Source organism: Bubalus bubalis, chromosome 2 (genome assembly GCF_019923935.1).
Source record: "Bubalus bubalis isolate 160015118507 breed Murrah chromosome 2, NDDB_SH_1, whole genome shotgun sequence".
Classification (NCBI taxonomy): domain Eukaryota; kingdom Metazoa; phylum Chordata; class Mammalia; order Artiodactyla; family Bovidae; genus Bubalus; species Bubalus bubalis.
This window is the reverse complement of record NC_059158.1, coordinates 3,455,966-3,482,758: the sequence shown is the minus strand read 5'-3', so window position 1 is coordinate 3,482,758 and position 26,793 is coordinate 3,455,966. Positions and strand designations below refer to the sequence as shown.

Sequence of the window (26,793 nt, the reverse complement as noted above, 5' to 3'; positions counted from 1 at the left end):
CGGGCTTCCCTGGTGGCTCATCAGTAGAGAATCTGCCTCTAGTGCAGGAGATACCGGTTCTGTCCCTGGATTGAGAAGACCCCCTGGAGAAGGAAGTGGCCACCCACTCCAGCATTCTTGCCAGGGAAATCCCATGGATGGAGGAGCCTGGCGGGCCATAGGCCATGGGATCGTAAAAGGGTCAGATGCAGCTCAGCGGCTGAACAACAACAACATTGGCTATATATCAGAACCCAGTGGCAGACTGGGGGACCCGAGAGCAGTCTCTCTGAAGGGCATGCTGTGTTCAATTCCAGATCATTGGACCAGGCAAGTCTGCAAGCCCCTTTGCTGCCAGCTTCCTGACTTTGCAAGAGCAACTGGAGCTCTAGGTGGTCATGTGACCTATCCCCGCTATTCACACACTGTGCAGAATATACACAAAGATTGTTTCAGGTCAAACCATCTGAGATGGCCCAAGACCATCTTCTGTCAACAGTAAGTAAAAGGCATTGGACTCAAGCTCTAATGTGGCTACTACTTAATTTTTATAAGTCAAGTTGATGACCTAACTTAACCTATGTGCAAGTCACTAAAATCTCACTTTATGCCTCTGGACAAGGACCTATATCAGAAGTCAATCCATACAGATCCATCCTGTTGATTCGCTCTCCTAAAGTCTCAAGAATGGATCCATTTCTTTCCATCTTGTCTCACCTGCCACCTTGAGAGCTGCCTGCACCGAGTCCCCACTCCTCCTGGCCCCTTTCACTCTATGATGCACAGACCAGGTCCTGTCCAGACCAGGTCACCACCTCACCCTCCTGGGACACTCCCCTCCTTTGAAACCCTGCAGTGGCTTCGCAGGACGTCTGGAATAAAATCCAAATTCCTGAAGGTGGCCTACATGGCCACAACCTCTGTCCAAACTCACCTTGTACCGCTGTCTCCTCACTTTACTCCACCTTCCCCGGCTGGATTCACCGAGACTCACACATGCAAGCTCTTTCCTGCCTCAAGTTCTATTTTCTATCCTGGTTCTTTGCCCAGCTGTCACTGTCTCTCTTTCAGGTCTCAACCTAAATATCAACTCCTCAGAGAAAACATCCTTGATCGCTGAAGTGTCTCAAGAAAGGGTTTGTTCAAGTCCTAACCCAGATACTCATGGATGCGGAAATTCGGCCTTTGCAGATATAATCAAGATAAGATGAGGTGGTGCTGGGTCAGAGTTAGTCACTCAGTTGTGTCTGACTCTTTGCAAACCCGTGGACTGTAGCCCGCCAGGCTCCTCTGTCCATGGGATTCTCCAGGCAAGAATACTGGAGCCTTTCCCTTCTCCAGGGGATCTTCCTGATCCAGGGATCGAACCCTGGTCTCCTGCACTGCAGGTGGATTCTTTGCCATCTAAGCCACCAGGGTAGCCCTCGTGCTGGATTAGGGTGGTTGCTAAATCTAATGATGAGAGTCCTTATAAAAAAAGAGAGATTTGACAACACAGAGGGAGGACTACCACGTGAAGACAGAGGTGGAGGGGAGCTACCGGCCAAGGCCTGCCAACGATGCCGCAACCGCTGGGAGCCAGGAGAGCTCATGGAAGGACCTGCTCTCGGCTTAGAGGGAGCATGGCCCCGTGACACCGTGACGTTAGGCCTCCAGCTTCCAGAACCGTGAGCCAACAGACGTGTGTCCTTTTAATCCACCAAGCTTGTGGTAGTTTTTTACCGCAGCCCTAGGGGACTGATACATTCCCCAGTGTAGAGTAGGTTCCTTCTGTGACTGCTTCTTTCCCACACCAGGAGTGTGAGCTCCTTTCACAGCTTGGAATTATTCCTCAGTGTGTTTGCCTGTGTCTTTCTAAACCCTAAGAGACCTGCGGTTGGAAACCAGGTCCGTTTTGCTCCCCTGTTACACCTGGAGGGCAGCTGTCTTATAGAAGATGCTCTGTAAAGGCTCTGTGATTTTTTTTTTTTAGCAGAAAATATTTTTAAATAACTTTTTATTTCATTATTTAGTTACTTCTGGCTGGGCTGGGTCTTTGTTGCCACGCGGGCTTGCTCTGGGTGCTGTGAGCAGGGGCCGCTCTTCTCTGCAGTGTTTGGGCTTCTCAAGGTGGTGGCTTCTCTTGTTTCTGGAGAATCAGCAGGATCTAAGCGCACGGACTTGAGAAGTTGCAGCACTAGGGCTCAGGAGTTGTGGCACACGCACTTACTCACTCTGAGGCATGTGGGGGGTCCCGGACCAGGGATTGAACCCCCGTGTCCTCTGCACTGGCAGGCAGATTCTTTGTGGCACACGCGCTTACTCACTCTGCGGCATGTGGGGGGTCCCGGACCAGGGACTGAGCCCCCGTGTCCTCTGCACTGGCAGGCAGATTCTTACCCACTGCACCACCAGGGAAGCCCCAGGGCTCTCTGACTTTACCCACGGATGTTTATACTCTTTTGGGCTTTTACTGTTTTGGGTGGTTTGTCCTCAAATTGAATAGCCTCAGATTCTCGGTCTGATATCTACTAGTTCTGTCCTCCCAGAAGCTTGAAATTATAGTGCTGGAAAGAATCTTAGAAATCACCCAGCTCCCCACCACCACCGGCCCCCAAGGATTTTTTAGACGCGAAAACTGGGCCTCCTGCACGTGCGGCCAGCTGTCACTCCTCACAGTGGCCAGTGATTCCTGCTCCTGAGCAGCCACCCTCGACTGGCTCCGACCTCCTTGCCTGAGGGTCTGAAGGTGGCCCTCCTTCACCTGCAGAATCTAGTCACTGCTCGGTGGCAGCTTTGTTTAATTAGAATAATAGAAGTTTAAGCCTGTAATCATTCTCCTTGGACATCATTTGAGCAAAGACACGCGACATGCCCTCATTCAACTGAATATGTCCCATTTATATACGGGCTTTCCTGGTGGCTCAGTCAGTAAAGAATCCACCTGCAGTGCAGGAGACTCCCTAAAATACAGGAGACCCAGGTTCAATTCCTGGGTCAGGAAGTTCCCCTGGAGAAGGAAATGGCAACCCACTCCAGTATTCTTGCCTGGAGAATCCCATGGACGGAGGAGCCTGGTGGGCTACAGTCCAGAAGGTTGCAAAGAGTCAAAAGCAACTGAGTGACTAAACCGCCACTACCAGTTATATTCACTTCAAATGTGGCAAGATTTCTTGCTGTGAATTATCCATCCTCAAAAAGTTCCCCCAGATATTTCTGAGCATTTCCCAAAAGGCCACCCCCCAATGGGCCAGGGACAAGGCCTTCAAACTTGCCTGTTCAAACCCCGTCCAGGGGCCTGCCGGGGCCCCAGGACAGCAATTGTGCCTCTCGTGGTACCTCCTGGGCACCTCTTGTCTCCTTCATCCTGGATGTAGAGCATCGTATCTCACAACACAGCTGTAGACTCTTGTGACACCCTCCTAGGATCAGGAGTTATGGAAGGGAAATACAAGACAGAAAACAATATGCAACCATGGCCCCGCCAGCTACTGTCATGGGCTCTGTCTGGCTCCAGCTGTTCCTGCGGCCAGAGCAGCCGATGGACTTCCACCAGGAGAGGAAGCCCTCCAGGCTTCCCCAGGCCTCAGCATCTCCGCCCAGTGGACCTCTGGTCCCAGAGAAGGTGGGAAGCCCTTCCTTCAGCTCAGGCTAAGGCCCACCTCACCTGCTGATCCAAGGCTGATTCTGCCCCAAATTCTGTTCCCTCTAGCGAAACACCCCACCGCCACCAGTGTGGTCTGGTCCTGTGGGTTAGTTTGCTAAGGCTGCCATAACCAAGTGCCACCGACTGGGTGGCTTGAAAGACAGAGATTCATTGTCTCAACACTCTGGAAGCTGGAAGCATAAGCTCATGGTGTCATCAGGGTGGTTCCTTCTGAGGAAGGGTCTGTGAGGCAGACTGTGGTAGCTTCGGGAGGTTTTTCCAGAAATCTTTGGAATTCCTTGTTTTAAAGATGTCACATCTAATCCTGACTCCATCGTCGCATGGCTGTCTTCAAACCGTCTTCTTTCTGGGCGTGCCGGTCGCTGTATTTAAATTTTCCCTTCTATAAAGGTAGGATGGTATTAGAATAAGGCCCACACTAACCACCTCACTTTAACTTGATTACCTCTATAAATAAGATCCCATTCTGAGGTCCTGGGGTTAAGACTTCAACACATCTCTCTGGAAGAACACGATTTAACTTACAACCTATAATCCCAATGAGGCAACCACAGAGCAGCTTAACATCCATCTCAGACTGTGCGTTATTCATTTTGACGTAAAGGTTTATCAACTACAATCCAGCTTTGTCTGCTTCAAGCTCATTCAAATTCTTCAGTCTCCCTCAAGAAAGCTTGGGGTCCAGGTTAACCCAGGGTTATGTGTTTAACACACACACACATGATGCTTTGATCAGTGATTATCTGTAACATATCAGGGGTTTGGTTACCCCTCCCTTGGCCCGAGGTTCTGTGCAGAGCACACACAGAAACACAAATCTGATGAGAAACAGAGAAGAGCTTCATCCATCTGAGCAAATGCTTGACATCTCAGAGCAAACCTCTAAGTTGCTGCTGCTAAGTCGCTTCAGTCGTGTCCGACTCTGCGAGACCCCATAGATGGCAGTCCACCAGGCTCCACTGTCCCTGGGATCCTCCAGGCAAGAACACTGGAGTGGGTTGCCATTTGTTTCTCCAACGCATGAAAGTGAAAAGTGAAAGTGAAGTCACTCAGTCATGTCCGACTCCCAGTGACCCCGTGGACTGCAGCCCACCAGGCTCCTGCATCCATGGGACTTTCCAGGCAAGAGTACTGGAGTGGGGTGCCAACCTCTAAGTTGAGTAGAGGTCAAACTTGAGTAGAGAAGATGGCATAATCTCTTTTTTCTGCATGTAGTGCTTTGTTTAAAAATTTATTTAACTTTTACACGATTTTTAAAGTTTATGCTCTATTTACAGTAATTACAAAATATTCGCTATATTTCCTGTGCTGTACAATACATCCCTGTAGCCGCGAAGATGGCTTAATCTTGAGGGTAAAATGGGTCTCCCACTTCCCTCTCCAAATTAGGTCCTGGGGCCAACGTGCCTCTGGAAGGAGAGAGGGGTAAGAAGAGTGCAGAGCAGATTTCAAGTCCACGAACACAGCAAGCCTCCCAGAGGCAGACCAACTTGAGAGGCTCCTAGAAACAAAGGCCGTCGTCCAGCGTAAGAGGTGACAGACAGCACAGTGACTAGAGCCACGCGGGAGAAGTGACTCCAGGAAAACAGGCGCTGAAGAACTAGGAGGAGATTGAGACGCAGTGCCACTCCAGAGCATCCGCGCCCCCCCCCCAAACCACACCCCTGCCAAGGGAGGAGGGTAAGATCCCTCTCTATGGTCTGAAAACAGGAGCCCAGGAGGCAGAAAAGGTTCCATGCCCCGCTTCCCCACAGTGAGCTGGTTAAATACAACACTGCGCTTTCTTCTCAACAACTCCCATCTGGTCAATATTTTTACACCCATTTTAAAGATAAGGAAACTGAAGCTAAGGAAGTAAATTACTGGACCATATTTTTACAGCAAATAAGTTCAGGAAGGAAGCCAGAATGCAAATCCCACGTCGATCTGTCTGACTCCAAGAGTGACCTGCAGTGTGATCATTTCCACTCTGTTAATAAATGATTCACGATCATCAGGAACTTACTGGTTGAAACCCATGAGGCTGGATTTGCTGGTTTGTCAGGGCGAGACGGATTGACGTCGAAAAGCTTATCGCCAGGAGCCTCTTTATACCCACAAGCGGAAAGGAAGTCTATCCAAAAGTGTGCTCATAAACAGCGTCCTGGAGCCTCTCACCAGGATGGAGACGAGGAGAGGATGCTTGTGCAGGCTGCCAGCCAAGCACCCCTCCAGTGAGCTCACAAAATAACGGATGACATTTGCAGCCAGCCTTGCCTCCAGGTCAGGGCTGTCTCCATGTTTGAACCCTTGACGAAATCACATTGTTCAAAAGCACAGTTGGCAAAAATATGCATCTGGTAAAATGACACTCTAAACAGATGAATTAATTGAACACAGTTTTTAAAAATCAGATAATACTTTAAGAGGAGGAGAGGTGACAGCCAGAGGCCTTGGGGAAAAGAGCTGACCTTTCTCGTGTTGGGCACAAGGTCCTGACGGGCAGGTGGAGCGTTCACTCTCTGACGACAAATAACTACCTTGTAATTGTCACTTGCAACCATTCCTCCAGACGTAAAAGAAATTAATGGAGCCAAAGCATATTCCACTGAAGGAAATAAGGAAGGAGGGAGGGAAGGAGGGAAGAAAGGAAAGAAGGAGGAAAGAAAGTGTGCAAGGAAAGAAGGGAAGGAAGGAGCTCTTCCTACTGTAGAACGTCAAGTAGCAAGTGTAGAAGAAATGAGGAAAATAGAGACCCACCATTTGCCGACCACCACTCAGGTGGCTGACTTAGACAGGAGTGGTCAGTGGACACTAGGGCCTTCCTGTGCAGTCATGAGAAGGGCTAGGAAGTCCACGTATTCTGAGAATGCTTCCCCCAAAACACTCACCAGTTACAAATTGGGAGCAATGAATTTGAGGAAGAGTCACCTGGCCAGCCAGGCAAACCAGGCTGACATCCCCCGGGGATGGAACGGGTCACACTCTGTCACTCCCCAAGAAGACTCGCTGAGAAGAAGGCCCCTCATTTCTGAGGTGCAACCCCTCTTTTAAGTGCGGTGGTGAGAAAACATCAGATGGACCAGGGTGAGGTCATCCCAGAAGGAAGGGCTCTCAGGAGGCCAAAGGCCCAGAGACACTGAGCACTCTGGACATTAAGCCAGTTTGGCTTACATTCCTGCGATAAACCATACAGGCTTCCTCTTCTGTGAAATGCCTTTTCATGTCCTTTGCTCAGTTTTATTTCAAGGGGTGTGTGTGTGTGTGTGCACGCGTGCACGTGAGCGCACGCAGGCTTTGAAAAACTGGTTTAAGGAATTCTTTAGTTCTTGATACCAATCTTGATGATTTTGGTAATGTATCCTTTCATTTCCTTTAAGGTGTTACTTTGTGAACAAAAGTTTTTCATTTATTATGGTCAAATGTATTAATCTCTTCCAGGTCATGCTTTGTATGCTTATTTAAGGTTTAAGAGCGACTTTCCTGATGGTCCAGTGGTTAAGACCCCACGCTTCCAGTGCAGGGGGCACAGGTTTGACCCCTGGTCAGGGAATTAGATCTCACTTGCTCCAACTAAGAGTTCAGATGCTGCAACTTATGATCCTGATGCAGCTAAATAAATAAATAAAAATTTAAGAATTTTCATCTATATATTTCATTTAGTTTTAAAAGATTGGGGTGGAGACTATTCAAGTCCTTAAACCATCTAGAATAGATTTTTTAAATAACTAATTTGAAATAACTTTAGACATAAAGAAAAATTGCCAGAGCATTACAAAAAGCTCCCACATGCCTTCATCCAAAGATTCCCTGGGTTTAACACTTCGCTGTGTTCTTCCACGACTGTCTATTCATCCCCATTATCGCTATTCCTTTTCTGAACCTTAAGAGAACAAGCTACAGATATGATGTCTCATCTCCCCTAAGTACTCCAGAGCGTGAACCCCCCAAAGCGAGGACGATCTTGTCCGTGATCACCACGCAACTCTCCAACTGGGAAGTCAACATCAGTACCAACTGATGTCCAATTCACAAACCGCAGTCAAATGTTGCTAACTGTCCCAACAATGTCTCTGACTTTTTTGACTTAGGATCGTACCTAGGAAGACAGCTTGCATTTTGGTTGTCTGTACTGTTTCGGTGTCAATGGGGACCACATAGATAATTCGATTTGTGATCAGGCACACCTTTGTTTTGTGACCTCTGCATCTTTGTTTTGTGCATGGCTCTGTGTGTATATTTCATAATAAAAATGTTGATTTTTAAAAATAAAATGTCTTATTAAGTATGAAGCTAATCACACGCATACATTTCAAACATAACATTTGCTCTTGGGATTCAGATTTCTGCACTAAAGTCAAATTTCTTCAGCCGGTCATATATTTAAGCCCTAGAAGTTTCAACTAACTTTAAAGTGGTGATCAAACATGAAAAAACACCTTACCAAGCAGTAGATGCAAAGGGAGAGTCAAGCCTCTCAAAGCTGATTTTTATTAGGACCCCTAGCAACAGAAGACTGCAAAAATTCCCTCCCCCTCTTAATTCATATGCATATTTCAATATGGTGTAGGTGTCGACGTTTTGAATAAAAAAGACATATACATTCATCAGTTCGGTTCAGTTCAGTCGCTCAGTCGTGTCTGACTCTTTGTGACCGACCCCATGAATCGCAGCACGCCAGGCCTCCCTGTCCATCACCAACTCCCGGAGTTCACTCAGACTCACGTCCAATGAGTCAGTGATGCCATCCAGCCATCTCATCCTCTGTCATCCCCTTCTCCTCCTGCCCCCAATCCCTTCCAGCATCAGAGTCTTTTCCAATGAGTCAGCTCTTTGTATGAGGTGGCCAAAGTACTGGAGTTTCAGCTTTAGCATCAGTCCTTCCAAAGAAATCCCAGGGCTGATCTCCTTTAGAATGGACTGGTTGGATCTCCTTGCAGTCCAAGGGACTCTCAAGAGTCCTCTCCAACACCACAGTTCAAAAGCATCAATTCTTCGGCGCTCAGCCTTCTTCACAGTCCACTTCTCACATCCATACATGACCACAGGAAAAACCATAGCCTTGACTAGACGAACCTTGTTGGCAAAGTAATGTCTCTGCTTTTGAATATGCTATCTAGGTTGGTCATAACTTTCCTTCCACGGAGTAAGCGTCTTTTAATTTCATGGCTGCAATCACCATCTGCAGTGATTTTGGAGCCCCAAAAAATAAAGCCTGACACTGTTTCCCCATCTATTTCCCATGAAGTGATGGGACCAGATGCCATGATCTTTGTTTTCTGAATGTTGAGCTTTAAGCCAACTTTTTCACTCTCCACTTTCACTTTCATCAAGAGGTTTTTGAGTTCCTCTTCACTTTCTGCCATAAGGGTGGTGTCATCTGCATATCTGAGGTTATTGATATTTCTCCCGGCAAGCTTGATTCCAGCTTGTGCTTCTTCCAGCCCAGCGTTTCTCATGATGTACTCTGCATAGAAGTTAAATAAGCAGGGTGACAATATACAGCCTTGACGTACTCCTTTTCCTATTTCGATACATTCATAGTTGTATTTTAATTAGGGACTTTAGTTGAAGGTATAAAAATGACAAAGCTTCCTTGGTGGCTCAGTGGTAAAGAATCCACCTGCTAATGCAGGAGACCAGGGGTTCAGTCCCTGGGTCAGGAAGATCCTCTGGAGAAGGGAATGGCAACCCACTCCAGTATTCTTGCCTGGAGAATCAATCCCATGGACAGAGGAGCCTACAGACAAATACCATGGACAGAGACGGGCTACAGTCCACAGGGTTGCAAAAGAGTCAGACATGACTTAGCGACTAAGCAACAACAAACAGCATAAATATGACAGACTAAATTTATGAGTGGCATGTATTGTTAGACCAATCCATTTTAGTATAGCAGTGGGTTTTTTTCTGACCCAAGAAAAGGTAGAATTTCCTCGTTAGCCCTGGCAATTGCTCTTGCAAATAATTTCAAAGGCTTTTTTTTGTTGTTTTAAGTGGCAGCATCTTGAAGGCCCACTTACGATGGATTGGTAGAGAGAGTTGGGAAATGGACTGCTCCATGTTTTGCCCTGTTGCCAATGCAAGAACACACGAACCCTCATCAGGCGCCTACATGTATGTGGAACACTGCCTGTCGCTGAGACGGGGGCTTCAGAACCAGCAACTGAGAAAGAAAGGCAGTGCCAACCAGACTTAGAGACCATGGTCTCTTCCTGGTAGACTTGGGGACAAGGAGTTTTGTATATTCACATCTTAATTATGCAGACCAACTTCCAGGGGTACCTCTGGTTCAATTTGATATGTAGATCCAAACAGCACCACTGACTTTTTTTTCTCTTATCCTGAATAGTATTTGTTTCTTTAAGTTTAAATGAAATGATTTATCAAAAGGAAACATGTCCTCTGCAAGAAGACGCCTGGAACTAGCATCGTTTATTCCTTGGGCGGCACCTCCAGAGTATTTTGGAAAACCTCCTGTTCACAAAACCCGAAGGTGAAAACCATCTTGGAGATCACCTAGTCCGATCTCCTCTGTTTTTCAGATCACCAGACCGCAACTCAGAGAAGCGGGGGTGGGGGGCCGACAAGGGTCGGTCATCACAGCACTGACGACACAGGCCTGGTTCCCTGCGTCTTCCCACTCTAGTCCACTGCTCTTTCGCCTCAAGTATGGTGTGGAGTGGACGTTTCAAATTAAAAAAAGAAAGGAGGAAACTTTCTCCAAGTCCACCTTCAACCATGGGTTTTGCCCGCAATGTTCGCAAAAAGCCAGCATGCGTTGGTAACTAGGAATTTCATTATCCTTTAACTAAGGGATTAGGGGAAAACAACCTCGAAAGCAGTACCAATTGCAGAACGACCTGGACTTTTAAAAATAAAAATAATTAAAAAAAAAAAAAAACCAGCATCTGCTTTCAGCCATTCACCCCATATCATTTATGCGTGGTACTGACTCTACTCTCACTTTCCAAACGACCCACAGCAGCGAGGGGACGCTGGGCTGCAAGTGGACGAAAGTGGAGAGAAGGCCTGCGGGGGTCCCAGGGGCGGCGCCCCTCCCCCCTCAGCACGCGCCCACCTGACGCTGGCGGCTGTGCGCATGCGCAGACCTCCCGCACCCCCGCACCCCCGACTTCACTCTGCTTTATTTAGGCCTTCAGCTCTGCCTGCTCGTACGCCCCCAGTGCCCCAAGTTCGGATGACAGGGGGCAGGGTGGGGGAAATCCCAGGGCACTCTTGGAAGCTCCTGAGTGGGTGGACAGGAAAAAAGGCAAGGACGTTGAGGACAAATACATCCTTTTCCCGCCGCCCCCAACAGCGGGCCCCGCAGCAATCTGGGCTGGGCGCGGGAGCCCCAAGTCTGGGCCAAGCGGGGCCGGGGCGCGCGCGTGGGGCCCCGGGGGTGGGGCGGAGCCGTGGGCGGGGCCTGCGGCGGCTCCCCCGAGGCCCCACCCATCGGGCCAACCTCTCGCCTCGCCATTGGAGGGCGTGGGGGGCGGGTCCCAGGGACACCCCCCTCTCGCCACCAGCCCCCGCCCCGCCCCCCGCCGCCCACGTTTTCGGCTCCTCCAGGCGCCTTCCCTGAGCAGGGAAAGGAAACACCCGGGGCGACCACACGGCCCCGGGACGCTGGAAAGGCGCGCAGCCCCGACCCCACCGCCCGGCCGCCCAGACCGTAGGCCTGGAGATGTCAGGGAGGGTGGGATACGGGGCCCCGCCCCCAGGCCCCCACCTCTGGGTCCGGGATCCGGCGGGTGCGGGTCACACAGTGCCGCAGTCAGGCCCCGTGCTCCCCTTTCGCCCCTTCTTCCCCTTTCCCCGTCTCTGCATCCCCGAAGAGACGAGAGCGCCGATGGCGCGGCTCCAGGGGAAAGTGAATTCGACTCGATGTCACTTTAACCACTTGCATAGATACTGCTCACTTAACATCTCGTTTTCTCCTGTAATTTAGGGAGATTTAAGGGGTCGTTTTCATTTCTTTTTTCTCTTCATGCGCTTAAAGTTGGCCGACTGCTTCCTTAGCATGTGATGAAAGAAGCTAGAGTTTAGGCTTCTCTTGGTGCAGAGAAAGGGAAGGAAACCAAAGCTTAACGGCGTTTAGGAAGAAAATAGCTCTGTTCCTTTCTCATCCTTAACTCACGCTGCTGGGTAGCAGCACCTCTCAGGAGCACAGGCGCAGCTGCAGAAGCGCTTGGTTGCAGAGAAGGCTGCGTCTACAAGGGTTTGCGCCCGAGCACCAAAACAGTGCAGGTGTGTGTGGATCCGGGTGTGCGTGTGCGTACGTGAGGTACGTGTGCGCGTGTTTGTGCGGCCCAATAACAACAAAAAAAACCTCAAGAGGCGCATCAGGATCTGAAGGAACCCCTCACACTAGTGATCGCCTCGGAAATTTCCCAAAGGTCTGAGAGTTAGTAAATCCCTTGATCCGACAGTCGCCTTTGCAGAGCTCCTTCCTGCCGGCTCTCCCCGCTCCCCAAGATAGGTGATGCCGAGTCTCTAGAAGCAGCCTCTTGCCCGCGCGGGCATCACGGAGGGCACGCGGTGCACATTTAAGGGGCCCCGAGGGTGAAGAGTAAACCCCGGGGCCCCGCCGTGTGCGCGCGCTCCGGGCCCTGCGTGCGGGAGGGTCTGGGGCGCTCCGCTGGGTTCGCGGGCACGCGCGTGTGTGTGCGTGAGTGTGCGCTCACGCGCTCCAGGCCGTGCCCCTGAGCCCAGCCGCAGGGTTGGAGAACGCGAGCAGGCCAGCGCAGGGGGCAGGTGGGGGTGTCAGGTTCTTAGAGCTGAGCTGTTTTCCCCTCCAGCTCCTGCTCCTCTGAACCCCGCTGCAACGTAGGGAGGGGGCTGGATTCGCCCAGGAGCTGGTGGAGGAGCGGGCTGAAACAATCGAGTGGGCGCGCCAGGACTACCCGGCTGCAGGCGGGGAGGGGAGAGGGAGCCCCGCTTCTGCGCAGAGAGGGGGCGGGGTTGGGGGGGCCCCGGGAACAGCGAGGAGGCGGGGGTGGCCGCCGAGCTGGGGAAGTGGTCCCCCCCACCCCACCCCCGAGAGGCGAGAACTCTTCGGACAGCGCATTAATTGGAGATAACTGATTAATTCGAGCTTCTGATGACTATAAATGGCGATTCTCTACCAAGGTGTCTTTATTTAAAAAAAAAAAAAATCGTTTCGTGTCATCCCCCACGTCAGGCCGGCTCGTGGGCGTGAGGCTGTACTTCCTCCGCCCCCTCCTAATGGAGTGAACCATTCCCAGCTCTCCCCCTCCCTCGGCCTCTCTCTCTCTCTTTCTCTCCCTTCCTCGCTCCCTCTCTTTCTCTCCTCCCTCTGCCTTCCCCGTGCATAAAGTCTCCGTCGCTCCTGGAACTTGTTGGCAATGCCTATTTTTCAGCTTTCCCCCGCGTTCTCCAAACTAACTATTTAAAGGTCTGCGGTCGCAAATGGTTTGACTAAACGTAGGATGGGACTTAAGTTGAACGGCAGATATATTTCACTGATCCTCGCGGTGCAAATAGGTAAGTGGACGGCGGGCCGGGCTGGAGGAGGGCGGCGGGCGGCAGGGCCCGAGGCACCCGGGGGGACCGACTGGCCCGCGGTCGCCCGGGGGTGCGGAGAAGCCGGCAAACCCCCGGGGATGGGGGCATGGCTCCTAGGGATTGGCGCGTCCCGGGTTGGTTTTGCTAAAAAAAGAGAAGAGACTCCAAATGTTCGCCAGGAAGTGTGTGCGGCGGGCTGTTTTCTGGAGGGGCTTTCCTCTCTTTTTACAAAGCGCACGTCCGTATTTGCTTCTTTCTCTTGGGTGCTCCAGGTTTGGTGCGCTTTGGGGAAATGCACTGCTCCCTGCCATGCTGCAAGGCTTTATTTTGAAGGGTCGAAAGGTGAATGCAGGAACAAGATGGCTAGGTAGCTAGAACTGGAAAGTTTATGTGCAGAATGCAAAGATATTCTGGGGCTCAGACTGCTGCATTTAGAACTTTGTCATTCTCCCGCCGCCCCCCCCCACCCCATATCCTAACTGCAGCGTTCACACCGGGCACCTCAGACAGGGCTGGGGGGCAAATTGAGAATGATAGGGAACCCCAGAGTATATCTTTTAATACGCTTATCATTAAGGAGCTTGAGTTCAGCTAAATATATATGGATATAATTTTCTATGCACGTTTGCCTCTTCTTTTCCACACAGGCATCTGTATGTTATATACGGGAAAGGGTTAAGAAGTGTTTGCAATATGTGGTGTTGGGTGTTTGTAATTTTTGCTAGTTTGGGATTGATTATGGATGGATTTATATAGTCCCCATTTTATGTTAAGGAATCTTGAGTCCTAGTTCCACTGTCGTTGGGGCTTTTGAAAGTTCATATTTTTTTTCCATCCAAAATAAAGAAGGCGTAATGGAAGGGAACACGAGAAAACTCCCTTCTCTGTTGCTGGGTCAGAGCATTAATTAATGTAGCCTCAAAGTGAAAGTGAAGCAGATTATTAATAGAATGGACAACAGAAAAAATAGAAACTCTTCAAATGGGTTTTCTGGAGAGGAGGGAATTGTTGGCTCCTATCATTTGAGACTGTAGCATTCTTTGCAGACAAATCCTTGCAGTATTGCGGGAGGGGGGTGCTTTAGGGAATTGGTTTGGTTGGGGCAAGAGATGAAATGAATAACATTTTTCTTCATGAGAAATGTGGAACAAACAGGCTTTGGAGTTATCTAGACATTAACATGGATTCTTTGCAATAGGTTTTTATGCATTTGACAGGATTTTCAGAATCTGATTTTCCTTTTTGCATGAACATTTTAGGGATTTTAGAGTGTACAGAGGCAGGATGTCGGCGGCATTTCCTTTAATTCCAAGAAATGATTTGATGTTTTGAATCTTTGACATTCATGCAAAGAGGTGCAATAAATAAAGAACATTTCTGATTGCAACAAATCCCTTAGATCTTGGAAATAAGTGGATGTGGTTTTTGCAATGACTGCAGATTTTTACAGAGCAGGAGACAGCAGTTGTTTTTGATATAGGGCTTGTAATCAGCAAAGGTTTGGGACTCTGCATTCCCTGTGAGAAATAACCTTACTTTGAACGGGGTAAAAAACACAGAGACTGTGCATGTGAAATACGCTTGAAACACATTAACCTCAGCCGGGAAATGACCATTTGTTGGCTGTGGAATTGAAATTGAGCGTGTTTGTTCCCGAATGCCTGCCCTTTCCCGAACCGGAGGCGCGATCTTTATTAATTCATGGCTGGGAGCTGTCCCAAATCACTGACATTTGGCAAGAAAAATGGGGGTTGGGCAAAGAGGGGGAGGTGGAGGGGTGGTGAAGGCGAATGAAGACTAGGCGGGAGGAAGTTTGGAATGAATGAGAGGTCGAACAAATGAATGAACGGAAGGAGATGGCACAAGACACGGACACGGTGGAGGACAGGGAAGTAGCCCAGGTCACCCGCCCGAGCCTCGATGAAGCAGGGCTCAGGAAGGACAGCCAGGGTCGCCCGGACTGAGATCTGCCCCGCTGCAGGAGCCTTCCAAACGCGCCCGGGGGCAAGCCCCCGGCCTCCCCAGCCAACTAGAGACTGAGGAGTCCGAGTTGCAAAAGACAGAAATTTTCACGACTTATTTTACACGCACGCGCACACACACATGCGCGATGTGGAAGGTTTTCCAGCAGCCCCTGAAAACATACCACGGCAGAAGCGCTTCCCGCGTCCCCCCAGCCCGCTCCCCGACCCCGGAGAACCCAATTCCCCTTTAAAATATTGTCAGTGCATCTTAGGTGCTGCTTTTTCGCCACCAAGTTTTAGGGGTGAAGGTGAGAAGAGATTGGGGTCCGGGGAGAGAGGATGGACTGTATTTTATTTCCTTTACTCGCTGCAAAGCAGCGCTTGCGGTGTGGTTTACACGGGACGCCGCGCAGGGCTCATTTCATCCGCCCTCGTTCTGTTAGAACAAAAATTCGTTTATTCTTTCATTCTAGCTCAGTGTTCTAGCTGATACTGCAGTCCAAGGGCTCTTGCTATTTCGTGAGGGGACCGGGAGATTGACGAAGGTTGACGTATCGGCCCGAGCTTCCCGTTCCGGATTAGAAAGCTTAAGGCCCGCCCCGCTCTCCCTGCAGCAGTTTGCAAATGGTGTGCTCTCGGAGGCCTCTGCGGGTTCGGTCACCTTCCCACTTGCCTGCTCCTGGCCCAAGGACCGGCGGCTGGGGGCGGTGAGGTGTCCGTTCCTCCCGGGAGGCACACGCGAGCCGTGGCGCCCTGAACGCCGCCTGGAAGCGGCGGGCGCTCAGGGCCTGGACCCTGGAGGCCCCTCTCTCCCCTTCCCTCGCCCGGCAGCGCAGATCTGCGCTTCGCCTGCGCACTCCTGGCGCCCAGGGTGCTTTTGGCCGCTGGCTTAGGCATCTTCAGCTCGGTTCGTGCCTTGGGATGGAGAGAAAGGGCCTCGGCAGTGCAGCCGCCGCCCGGAGCCCATCTCTCGGGTCCCGTGCCTCGGGGCTTGGCCGACCTGAGACCAGCATCAAGGACTCGGTGTCCCCTGGGTTTCCTCCTCCACCTGCTGCCACCGCCCCGGCTGCGACCCCGGCCCCTCTGGAGGGAGCCGCGAGCCAGAGGCCGAGATCCCCTGGCGGCAGCCAACCCGGCCCCCAGCTGCAGAGCTGGGGCTTGAAGAGGAAGGGTCGCGCCTCGTCGCTAGCTGGCGGAGCCGGGCTGGTTTTTCCCGAGGAGCTGAGCAAGGCAGAGGGAAGCAAGGGACAGGCCTCGGGGATCTGGCCTCCGGGGAGGTGACCCAGGGTCAGTAGCTCGGACACATCCTGACCCTGCAGGCCCTAACTGCCCGGGACCACCCTTCCCCCTCCCAGTCTAGGGGTGTAGGGCTTGCTGACGAGGACCTCACTAGGAACTCCACGGTAGACAATCCCTGTTATAACGAAACAATCCAAGTCAGTGGATGCTGGGGGCTTCCGGAGAATTTGTTTATTCGTTCAGCAGTGTTTGCCCAGCGCCCACTAAGCAGCGGGCCCCAAGCCCAGGGATTGTTCACAGACGTGGCCCTCCGCTGCGCCCAGCTCTGAGCCTCCCAGCCCCTTCCTCACCCCTGCACTGTGCCGTCACACCCCTCCATCACCTCACAAAAGGGAAGCCTTCGAGAGCCTTGATGGGCCGGCTAAGGGTGTGTTGGGGAAGCGAAGCAGAGAGCCAGGAGAAAGAAATAAAAAGGCGGGGGAGGTGAGATGACAGAGCGAAGGAAACCGAAAAAGATGCGGAGAGCGATGCAGGCAGGGGTCGCACGGTAGGAAATAGGAAAGGCCTGGACTCCCCCAACCCCACACGCGCGCACATAGGCCACCTGCAGAAGACGCTGGGTTGCGTGCAGCTCGGTCGTTCTCGGGCCCCACCGTTCATTCACCTTTGGCCCTGGTGCGCCCCGAACCTGGGCACCACTGGACACGGCTGGATGGGGCGATGCTCACTGGGTCCTGGGGGGCAGGCTGCGGGGCTCCGGGGCCGGGTGGTGGCACCGCTGACCAGTGTCCCCTGCTCCCCGCAGCGTACCTGGTGCAGGCCGTGAGAGCAGCGGGCAAGTGCGATGCAGTCTTTAAGGGCTTTTCAGACTGTTTGCTCAAGCTGGGCGACAGCATGGCCAACTACCCGCAGGGCCTGGACGACAAGACGAACATCAAGACCGTGTGCACGTAAGTGTCCTCTCTGTTGCGCGAGGTTTCGGTGCTGGGGGGCGCACTGTGGAGGTGGGAGGGCACCTCGCCTCCCACCCTCAGGCCTTGGCTGGGGCCTGCCCTGCCCAAGGGGACCCTGTGGCCTGGAATGGGCAGAGGAAGATCCTTTCCTTGGGGCTCAGTCCCACGCTCCGCACCCTGACCGTGCGTACAGAGGCCCGCGCAACCCGCACCCTGGAACCTCCAGACCCAGGGGCAAGGGGGCACCTCCGAGAGCTGCTGGCAGCCCCTCTCCAGGCTTTGAGGCCCTCTCCCTCTTCCTCTTCCTCTTCCTCTCCCTCTCCCTCTTCTTCTCCCTCTTCCTCTTCCTCTCCCTCTTCCTCTCCCTCTCCCTCTTCCTCTTCCTCTTCCTCTCCCTCTTCCTCTTCCTCTCCCTCTCCCTCTTCCTCTTCCTCTCCTGCTGCGGGAAGGAGCACCTCAACCAGAACAGTTGGTTTGGCTTGAGGGGCGTTTTAGGTAGTTCTATCAGGTTTGCCTAAAAGGAAAGGAACTCCCCTATTTTGTCCCCTTCCTCTAATAAAATTCCCCTCTGGCACAGGCCAAGAAACTTCACTGGCAGCAAGTGAGTGCAGATCCCTCTTTCTCTTTCGAAGAGAAACTGAAAGAATATTTTATTTTGTGCAGATGGCTTTGCCCAAATGTCCAGTAACCATCTCTGTGGAGTTTATAGCCAATTTGGAGCTTTAGGGTAGCTATCCTCCTCGCTTATCCCCCCACTTCCTGCATCTGCAAGGTGTCCCCAGCCCAGGGCAGCTAAGGGCCCAACAAGGCCCAGGGGTGTTTGCCCAGAGCCTGGCTAGAAAGCACAGCTCCCAATGGCAAATAAGGGTAGCAGAGTACTGTGGAGGGTCAGTCACATCTCAGCTAAGGCAGACCTTAGAAATACCCCCATCTTTTCTGCAAGACACATGCACACACACTTTCATTTTATTTTTCAAAACAGTTGTAACCCTTCCCACCCCCATCACAGCCCTTCCCGTAAAGCCCAGGTAAAAGGTGTTCCTTGTTTCCCGTAGGTTGCAGTGACCACTTTCTGCACCCTCCTTTGTACACTCTCAAGTCCTTCCTCTCTCCCTAATTCCTTGGGGGTGGCATGTTATTTGTTAAGCACTGAGTAGTTCAATGGGAGTGAATTTTGCTACACGCTTTCTTCAATACCCTGGTGTCCACCAGAAGCCACAGCAGCCAAGTGGCTGCTACTTTCCTATCAGGAAAGGGACAAAAGGCTGGGTCTGGAATGCACACCCACCTGCTTTAGTCCTAAATGTCTGATGACAGGGAAGAAAGTACCTGTAAAGATGGGCAAAAGCGTAAACAGAGATCAGCTCTCAGTTCCTCCATCATTTGCCAGAATTTACTTATTCCAAGCTGTTGGTTTCTTACCAGGAAAATGGAAATGGGGCGGGGGGCGGGGCCCTCCCAGAGGTGGCAGACCACAGATGGGCCGAGACTGCCACTCTGTTGGTGGCACTGAAGGCCGCCTCCTCTCAGTGCTGGTGCTTAGTCGCTCAGCCGTGTCCGACTCTGCAACTCCATGGACTACAGCCCGCCAGGCTCCTCTGTCCGTGGGGATTCTCCAGGCAAAAATACTGGAGTGGGTTGCCAAGCCCTCCTCCAGGGGATCTTCCCAACCTGGAGATCAAACCCAGGTCTCCCACATTGCAGGCGGATTCTTTACTATCTGAGTCACCAGGGAAGCCCACCTCCTCTCAGACCCACCTGGATTCTGTCCTCCCCTGACCAATCTTTCTTCCAGGAAGACCTGGTCCCTATCTGGGCATGCATAAAGAAAGGAGAGATTGAAACGTCCTTTGGGAGGTGTAATTATGCAGAGAGCTGTCCTGCCGCCTCTCCATTTCTCTAAATCTCAGTATTTATTACAAATTGAGGAACTTGGAAGGCCTGTGCCCCAGGCCCTGCAGTCCTCATAAATCAGAGACTCACGGAGGTCATTAGAAAGCAGTCGGAGCTCGAGGCAGTCCAACAGGCCTTTATAACTTGACTGTCAGCCAGAAGACGGGGTGGGAGTTGGAAACCAGGACAAAGCCTGCCTTCAGCGTGCTTACAGTCCAGGCCGGTGAGCAGAAAGGAGGGAGAGGAGGAAAGAACGCACAGATTTCGTGGAGGGCCCTCGCTGGTGACCTGACACCAAGGGCCCTGGGGAAGGGGGAGCCAGACCGGAGTTAGCAAGACGGCACGGATCGACCCAGCCCCGAAAGGAGACAGCGGCCCAGGAATCGATCACGGGTTGGAATTATATTTAGTCTGGAGATCTATTTTGGGTTTTCAGAGGAAAAGGGGGGCAATAAAAAAAAAAAAGGACAAGTTGGATGAAGGTTGTGGGGGCGGGGCTAGAAGCCGAGCCCGGGAGGATAGAGCGGCGGAGGAAGGCACGGGCTCCGGAAGAGGCGAGCAGGGAGGACTGGGAGCCCGGCCCCTCGAAGGCAGGCGCGGCGGGCTCTACGCTGGCCACGGGCCCTGCGCCTGGGGGCGGGGGGCTGGCACCACCTCCCGAAGGTCGCGGGGGTCCAGGGCCGCGGAAAGGCCTGGGGGTGAGGGGTCGGGGAGAGCAGGGACCCGGGGCGCAGGGCCTGAGCTCTAGGGGTTAAGGAAGCTGGAGGAAGAGAGGGAGCCGGCCCGGGGGCACGGGCGCTGGCACTCACCGACTCCGGGGAGGCAGAGGCGGGCGGCCGTCTCCGCACCGGATCCGAGCCGGGAGGGTGAGGCGAGGGGCCGCGAAGGACCGAAGCGAGCGAGGAAGAGGAGGGTGCGACGAAGGGACCCGGGGGGAAACCCGAGGGGAGGAAAAAGGACGAAGACAAAGAAGGGGAGAGAAGGGAGACGAGGAAAGCGGGAGACAAAAGGCGGAGCGGAGGAGACGGAAGGCCGAGGCGAGCGGGCGCGGCGGCTTGGAGATGGAGGGAGGGGAAGGAAGGGCGAGGGGAGGGGGGCGCGGAGCCGCGGGGAGGGCCGCGCGCCGCGCCGGCCGGCCGTCCTGCAAGCCAAGAGGCATTAATGGGCGGCAGCTTGCGCGGCTTAGCGCTGTTTTCCTAGCTGTGCCCGCCGAGGCCGGCAATCTGTCAGCGCAGGCCCAGGTGCCAGCGCGGCGCCGTGGGCGCGGAACCCGACCGGGAAGGGGCGGCCCCACCTTGGACAGCGGCTCCCCGGACGGGACGAGGTCCCGGGGGAGGGGGTAAGGGGCAGAGAGACGGGGCGCCCCGGGCTGCAGAGAGGAGGGTCGCCGGGAGCTTGGCCGGGCCGCGAGGGGGACACTCGCGGGGGCGCAGGCCCGGGGTCCTGTCCGCGCCCACAGTGAACCTCCTTCTGCTCTGTTCTGTTCCTCGCCAGATACTGGGAGGATTTCCACAGCTGCACGGTCACGGCCCTTACGGATTGCCAAGAAGGGGCGAAAGATATGTGGGATAAACTGAGAAAAGAATCCAAAAATCTCAACATCCAAGGCAGCTTATTCGAACTCTGCGGCGGCGGCAACGGGGCGGCGGGGCCCCTGCTCCCTGCGCTGCCCGTGCTCCTGGTGTCTCTCTCGGCAGCTTTAGCGACCTGGCTTTCCTTCTGAGCGCCGGGTCGGCTCCCCTCGCGCGCGCCCGCACTCACGCCATGCTCCCGGAAACCGAGAGGAAGATCCATACGTTCTTTGGGGACGTTGTGATTCTCTGTGATGCTGAAAACACTCATATGGGAATTGTGGGAAATCCTGATTCTCTTTCTGATTTCGTTTGGTTCCTTGTGTTTCATTTGCCAAATGTTACCGATCAGTGAGCAAGCGAGCACAGCCAAAACTCGGACCTCAGCTTCAGTCCGTCTTCACACAGAAATACGAAAACGGCAAACCCACCCCATTCTTTTTTTTTCTTTAATTTTTATTTTTTTGGCACAAGAATCTCAGGAACGGCCCTGGGCCGCCTACTATATTAATCATGTGAATACATGACCAATGATGGGCTCCTCCTAACAGGAAAGAGGAGAGGAGAAGGCCAGGGAAATGCATTGAAGAGAGCAGCATCTCGTGAATAATTCACGCTCACTGTCTTTCTAACACAGAATCTTGTTTTGATCATTTCCACTGCACATTTCTCCTCGAGAAAAGTGAAAGGACAGATGGTTGGCCTTGTGTTTCAAGGCTACGATGGGGAGAGGGAGGGAGTTGAGGAAACCTCGGGTCAGAGGTACAGGCTGCCAGAAGCAACGCTGCTGACGTCACTGAAAGGTTAAGCTTTACCTGCTCGTGTTGATGCATCTTTCTAAGTCCACTGCCTTGGTTTTCCCTCTTGTTTTAGCTGTTCCACATACAGTAATACCTGAATATCCAACGGTATAGATCACAAGGGGGGGGATGTTAAATGTTAATCTAAAATATAGTTAAAAAAAGATTTTGACATAAAAGAGCCTTGATTTTAAAAAGAGAGAGAGATGTAATTTAAAAAGTTTATTATAAATTAAATTCAGCAAAAAAAAAAAGATTTGCTACAAAGTATAGAGAAGTATAAAATAAAAGTTATTGTTTGAATAGGGGTGTCCTCTGTTTCCTGCCCCAAGCCTACTTTCTTGGCGAGTTCTCTTGGGGTTCCCTGAAGGGACACAGGATGCCAGGTGGTAAATTCACCAGCTCACCAGCCATCTGATAACCTACCGTCCTCAAGCCGTGGGTTACCAGAACATCTTGCCACTTCCCTGAAATCGTGTTTGCTTAAGAGAAAGGGGAAGCTATATTTTACTTCTGTAAGCCAAAAGGCAGGGGTCCTTCCTAGGGGAGGTTTGGGGGCGCTGGCCTTGCGCGCCTCTGAGAATGCACACGCGGACCCACGCGGGTCGGAAGCCCGAGCACCGGCCTGCCGGCCGAGCCCTGCTCGCGATTCGCCGCTTCCTCTGCGGTGGCCGAAGGCAGCTCTCAGAGGAACCACCATTAAGGGCTCCAGCGGAGGGGCCAGAGGCGTGGTCCCTGGCAGGGATCGGGCGAGTCCTTTCATAATTAATAAGACAGCTCAGCTGAAACGGCGAGGGCCCCATCGATCCCGCAGGCGAGCTGCTTCCACCTCCCCTATTTTTGGCCGGCTTGGTCTCACGGAGAAGTAACGGCCCGCGAGTAAACTCGGCGGAGCAGCCCTGGGTCTGGGACGGCCGGAGGAGAGCAGGCTGCGGGAGGCAGAGCCGAACGTGGGTCCCCGGGTTCCAGGGCGGCGAAGTCGGATTTCCTGGACAAAGTGAGGGTGGAGGTCGTGGCCGGGGGGGGGTGGGGGGGTGGGGTGCGGAAGCTGGCGGACCGCAACGGAGGCTGCGGAGGCGGCCGCCGGTGCCGGCGCCGGTTCCTAAAGGGGTGAGCGGGGGCCCTGAAATGCAATGTGTAAACAATCGCTGGAGTAACCGTTCATAAATCAAACCCAGTGGGTCGCAGCGCAATCTGCATTCCCCCCACGGATTGAATTCCAGCAACACATGCGCCCCTGCGCCCCGAGCGCTGGGAAGCTGCGAGGATTCTGAACTGCGGCATCTATTAGCGCGGCCGGTCCACGCACGCGCCGCACCCGCCCCTCCGGGGCATATTCCCCCGCCGCCTGCCCAACCCGCCAGCTCTCCTGCCCATCCCTTGTCTTAGGCCAAACCCAAGAAGATCTAGCTGCCTGCGCGCAGTGGTCACCCACCGAGGAACTCTGGTTGTTTGGCAAAATAGACTTTGGTTCTAGTTTCAATGGTAATTTTCGGTCTCAGTATAAATGGCATGATTCTAACCTGAGCTCAGCGCCTGGAATTCAAATTAAAATGTCTGAGCCTGTTTTAAATACGAATCTACTTAATGAGGGAGGGAGGGAAAGAAAGAGGGCTTACACCGGCCATTCTTGCTTTAACATTTTCCCTCCTAGTCATGCCTCTTCCGGCCCCCAAAACGGGGGCGAACCAGCGCGCACCACTGGGCCCCTTGCTCGCCAAAGGAAAACGCACGCGACGTTCTCCCCAGGCTTGAGAGGGCAGGGCGGAGACCCCTGGGATACACGGAAGGCGCCCCTTCCCGCCACGGCGCGGGCTTCCCCCCTGGGAATCAACCTCTTCCGAGGTCTGCAAGGAGACCAGGCGGAGGGAGGGTCCTCCGTCGCCCTCGTCTGCAGGACCTGGTGCTCCTGTGGCCTCCCAGGCGGGGCTGCCCTCGAGGGAGGCCTGTCTCGGATCTTCCCCGGGAGCCTCCCGAAAGCTGGGTGCCGCGTAGGGGCTCCCTCGCCCTGTCTCAGGCCCCGGGCCCACCCTCACGTGCTCCTGGATGGAGCCCAGGTTCGCGGGGCGCACCTGGCGGGTTAGAGGCCGCTCCTTCTAGCTGCGGTGATTGTTCAGTTATTATCACGCCGTCTTCGACTGTAATTTGTTTAACCAGGATGACATCTCCATATGTTAGCTGGTGTTACCGTTTTTGTTTTTTTTTTTTTAAGCAGTATCGCGGTAAGCCCTGATCCCAGCTCAGGGAGGTATTAACTAAGGTGAGCCGCAAGTCAGTCCCAAGGCGGAGGGGCGGGGCGGGGGCGGGGGCGGCGGTGAGGAGTGACGATCAAGCCGGAAGGGGATGGGGTCTACCGTGCGGACCACCTGGGCCTGGTACTGCACTGGAGGACCTGGGACAGGGGAAGGGGCCTCCTGCCCTCCACCCCCTGTCCAAGTAGACTCAAGACACAGGAGTCCGCCCACCTGAGTGTGATGCTTGGTTATCTTCAGGAAAACCTCTGAGAGGCCCGCTCCAGAGTCCCCGCTCAGCCCGAGCCCTCGGGAGATGGATGTATAGGGGGGCGCAGAAAAGTGCAAGGGAAGGAGAAGGCCGAGGGCGTGCAAACTGAGGACTCAGGCCTGGGAGAAAGACGGGGGGCCTGACCCAGGAGTAGGGCTGGAGGGGCTGGAGAGAGGCAGTCGCCTTGGGCTGGAGACCCCAGAGCTGTGGGCCAGAGGCGGGGCTACAGATGAGCCTGCGGCCTGTTCTCATTCAGGTCCCTCCGAAAAGCGAATCTGCACGAGGCTCCCCACGGAGATTTTCTTTCTGTGTATCTGGAAATCCTTTCACTCTGACGGATTCTTTGTGGGAGAGGCGAGTGGCCGCGCGGGGGGCGGGTTTGGGGGCGGGAGCGGGGCAGGCTGAGCGAAAGCACCGGGAGTCCAGAGTCAGATGGATGGATAGAGGAGACAGAGAAGCCTTTTCTCCCTCCCCAAACTCCCTCCAAGCCTGGCAGAGTTGCTTCCGGAAGGTCTTCAGCCCTCCTCTCTCTCCCACTCCCCGCCCCCCACAAGGGGCTCCATCCTGGCAGGACCAGCTGGGCACCTGAGGGGTCCACACTCTGGAACAGTCCACCTCCCTGTCCCCAGGGGCCTGAGGGGGGCTCCCGGCCACCCCTCCCTTCCTTCCCAACAAAGGAGATCAAAGGACTGTGGCCTCACCCCTCGCCCCGAGTGAAAACAGAGTGGGAGGCGGGAGCCACGCACACACTTGCTCTCCCAGGAGTCACTGGTGGCCGCTGTCCATGCCTGCCGAGGCCTGCGTGGCAGGGAACTATGCAATGATGTAGTTTGGAGCTTTCCCTGAAGGAGAAGAACAGCATCTCCTGGGACCATGGCAGTCTGGGTACCAAACCCAAATACCAGAAGGAAAAAACTGGGCCGATAGAGAATAGATTTGTGATTGCCAAGGAGGGAGGGAGGGAGGGCGGGGTGGGGTGGGATGGGGTGGGGTGGGATGGGGAGGTGGACTGGAGGTTTGGGATGAGCAGATGCAAACTATTACATACAGGATGGATAAACAACGAGGTCCCACTGCACAGCACAGGGGACTATATCCAGGATCCTGTGATAAACCACTGTGGAAAGAATATGCTAATGAGTATATACATGCATACAGATATGTCTGAATCACTTCACTGTACGGCAGTAACACAACATTACAAATCAACTATACGTCAGTAGAAGGAAATTTTAAAAAATAAATAGAATGAGCCAGGAAGAAAGAAAGAAAGAAACCGGGAGCTGTGCTGCCTAGCCAGACTAAGGCAATGTCCCCCACTCAGCCCCGGTTCAGGGAAGGAAGGACAGGGAGAAGGAGGAGTGTAAACCCTGCATCCAGATTCTCACCCTGGAAGGACATGCCTTCAGGGAGCCAGAAGACCTGTCACCAACCACATAACCAAGGCTGGATTCCTCAACCCCTCCAGACCTCAGTTTCCTTGGGGATGGTCATACCTGCCTCATGAGGTTGTACTTTGTCTCAAATGTGATGACGTAGATGAAGCACTTTCCTGCTACACGCCTCTTACCTACTGTTAGACGTTATTATTCTTGGTTTACTCCTGCCTCCACACAGGCTTGACCCCATGGTCTTAATGAATTCTTTAAAATAATCTGGAGTGGAGAGCTTCATTACGGCCTTTAATACTGTGAGGCACCTTTCCTTTATAGCGCTGTGTGTGTGTGTGTGTGTGTGTGTGTGTGCGCGCGCGCGCGCGCGCGTGCGCTCAGTCATGTCCAATGCTTTGTGACTTCGTGGACTGTTGCCCACCAGGCTCCTCTGTTCACAGGATTTCCCAGGCAAGAATACTGGAGTGGGTTGCCATTTCCTTCTCCAGGGGATCTTCTCAACCCAGGGATCCAACTCACGCCTCCTGCATTGGCAGGCATGTTCTTTTCCACTGAGCCACCTGAGAAGCCCCTTCCTTTATAGGCCAGCAGCTTAATTTCCTCTTGCTACAGGGTACCCAGTGCTCCAGCCTGCTCTGGTCTTCTTAGGAAGCTCTAGATAAGTTTCCTGAATTGTCAGCCTCTGGACAGGATCTGTGTCCCTAGACCCTACCCCGCCCCACCTGGCATGGGAGCCCAGGCCAGCCCCCTGACCTCACTGCTTTCCAACCCTCAATCTGGGGTCCCTAGTTCTTGCAACACTAAAGGGTCTGCTCCAGAAGCCTCCCCCACAGCTTCTCTCCCCACTCCTGCCCCCCGCCATTTATATTAAACCACTCTCTCAAAATTAAACCAGAAAAAGGAATCATTCCTTGTAATCAGCCATGTAATACAGTGCTACACAGAGCCAAGAATATTAACCCACCCTGCACTAATGTTAACAAGTATATTCTCATACACCTCTCCCCAGCTCGTGAAAACACATCCTGACATATACTCATATGGAGGGTGGGCTTTTTTTTCACTTTTACAGAATTATGATATACTTCTCTTCTACTAATCCTTCAAGATCAACAGCTAAACCTATAGCTCCTTCTTTTAAATAGTTACACAATATTTCTTAGACAACCATACTACAATTTATTTCCACCCATCAATGGACATTCAGGCTTTTCCAGTTTTATTTGTGTGTCCTACAAATATTGTTGTAATAAAGATTCCTGTTGAAACAATGTTGCTTACCAGTATTTTTATTTCTTCAGTAGATTCAGTTCAGTTCAGTTCAGTCACTCAGTCGTGCCCGACT

At 53.0% G+C, this 26,793-nt stretch overlaps 1 protein-coding gene and 1 long non-coding RNA gene across 2 annotated transcripts; one reads left to right on the top strand and one right to left on the bottom strand.

Moving 5' to 3' along the window:
• The first annotated feature begins 12,705 nt into the window (after window positions 1–12,705).
• Window positions 12,706–21,504, top strand: NRN1 (neuritin 1). The gene is made up of 3 exons (XM_006073145.4): window positions 12,706–13,114; window positions 17,144–17,288; window positions 20,679–21,504. The coding sequence occupies exons 1-3, from the start codon at window positions 13,060–13,062 to the stop codon at window positions 20,905–20,907; spliced, it is 429 nt and encodes a 142-aa protein (XP_006073207.1). The 5' UTR covers window positions 12,706–13,059; the 3' UTR covers window positions 20,908–21,504.
• Window positions 18,579–20,513, bottom strand: LOC123328767. Its single transcript, XR_006543775.1, has 4 exons — window positions 19,994–20,513; window positions 19,275–19,391; window positions 18,714–18,904; window positions 18,579–18,620 (listed from the first exon to the last, which is right to left on the bottom strand). It is a non-coding gene; the product is annotated as an uncharacterized LOC123328767 (long non-coding RNA).
• Window positions 21,505–26,793: the final 5,289 nt, after the last annotated feature.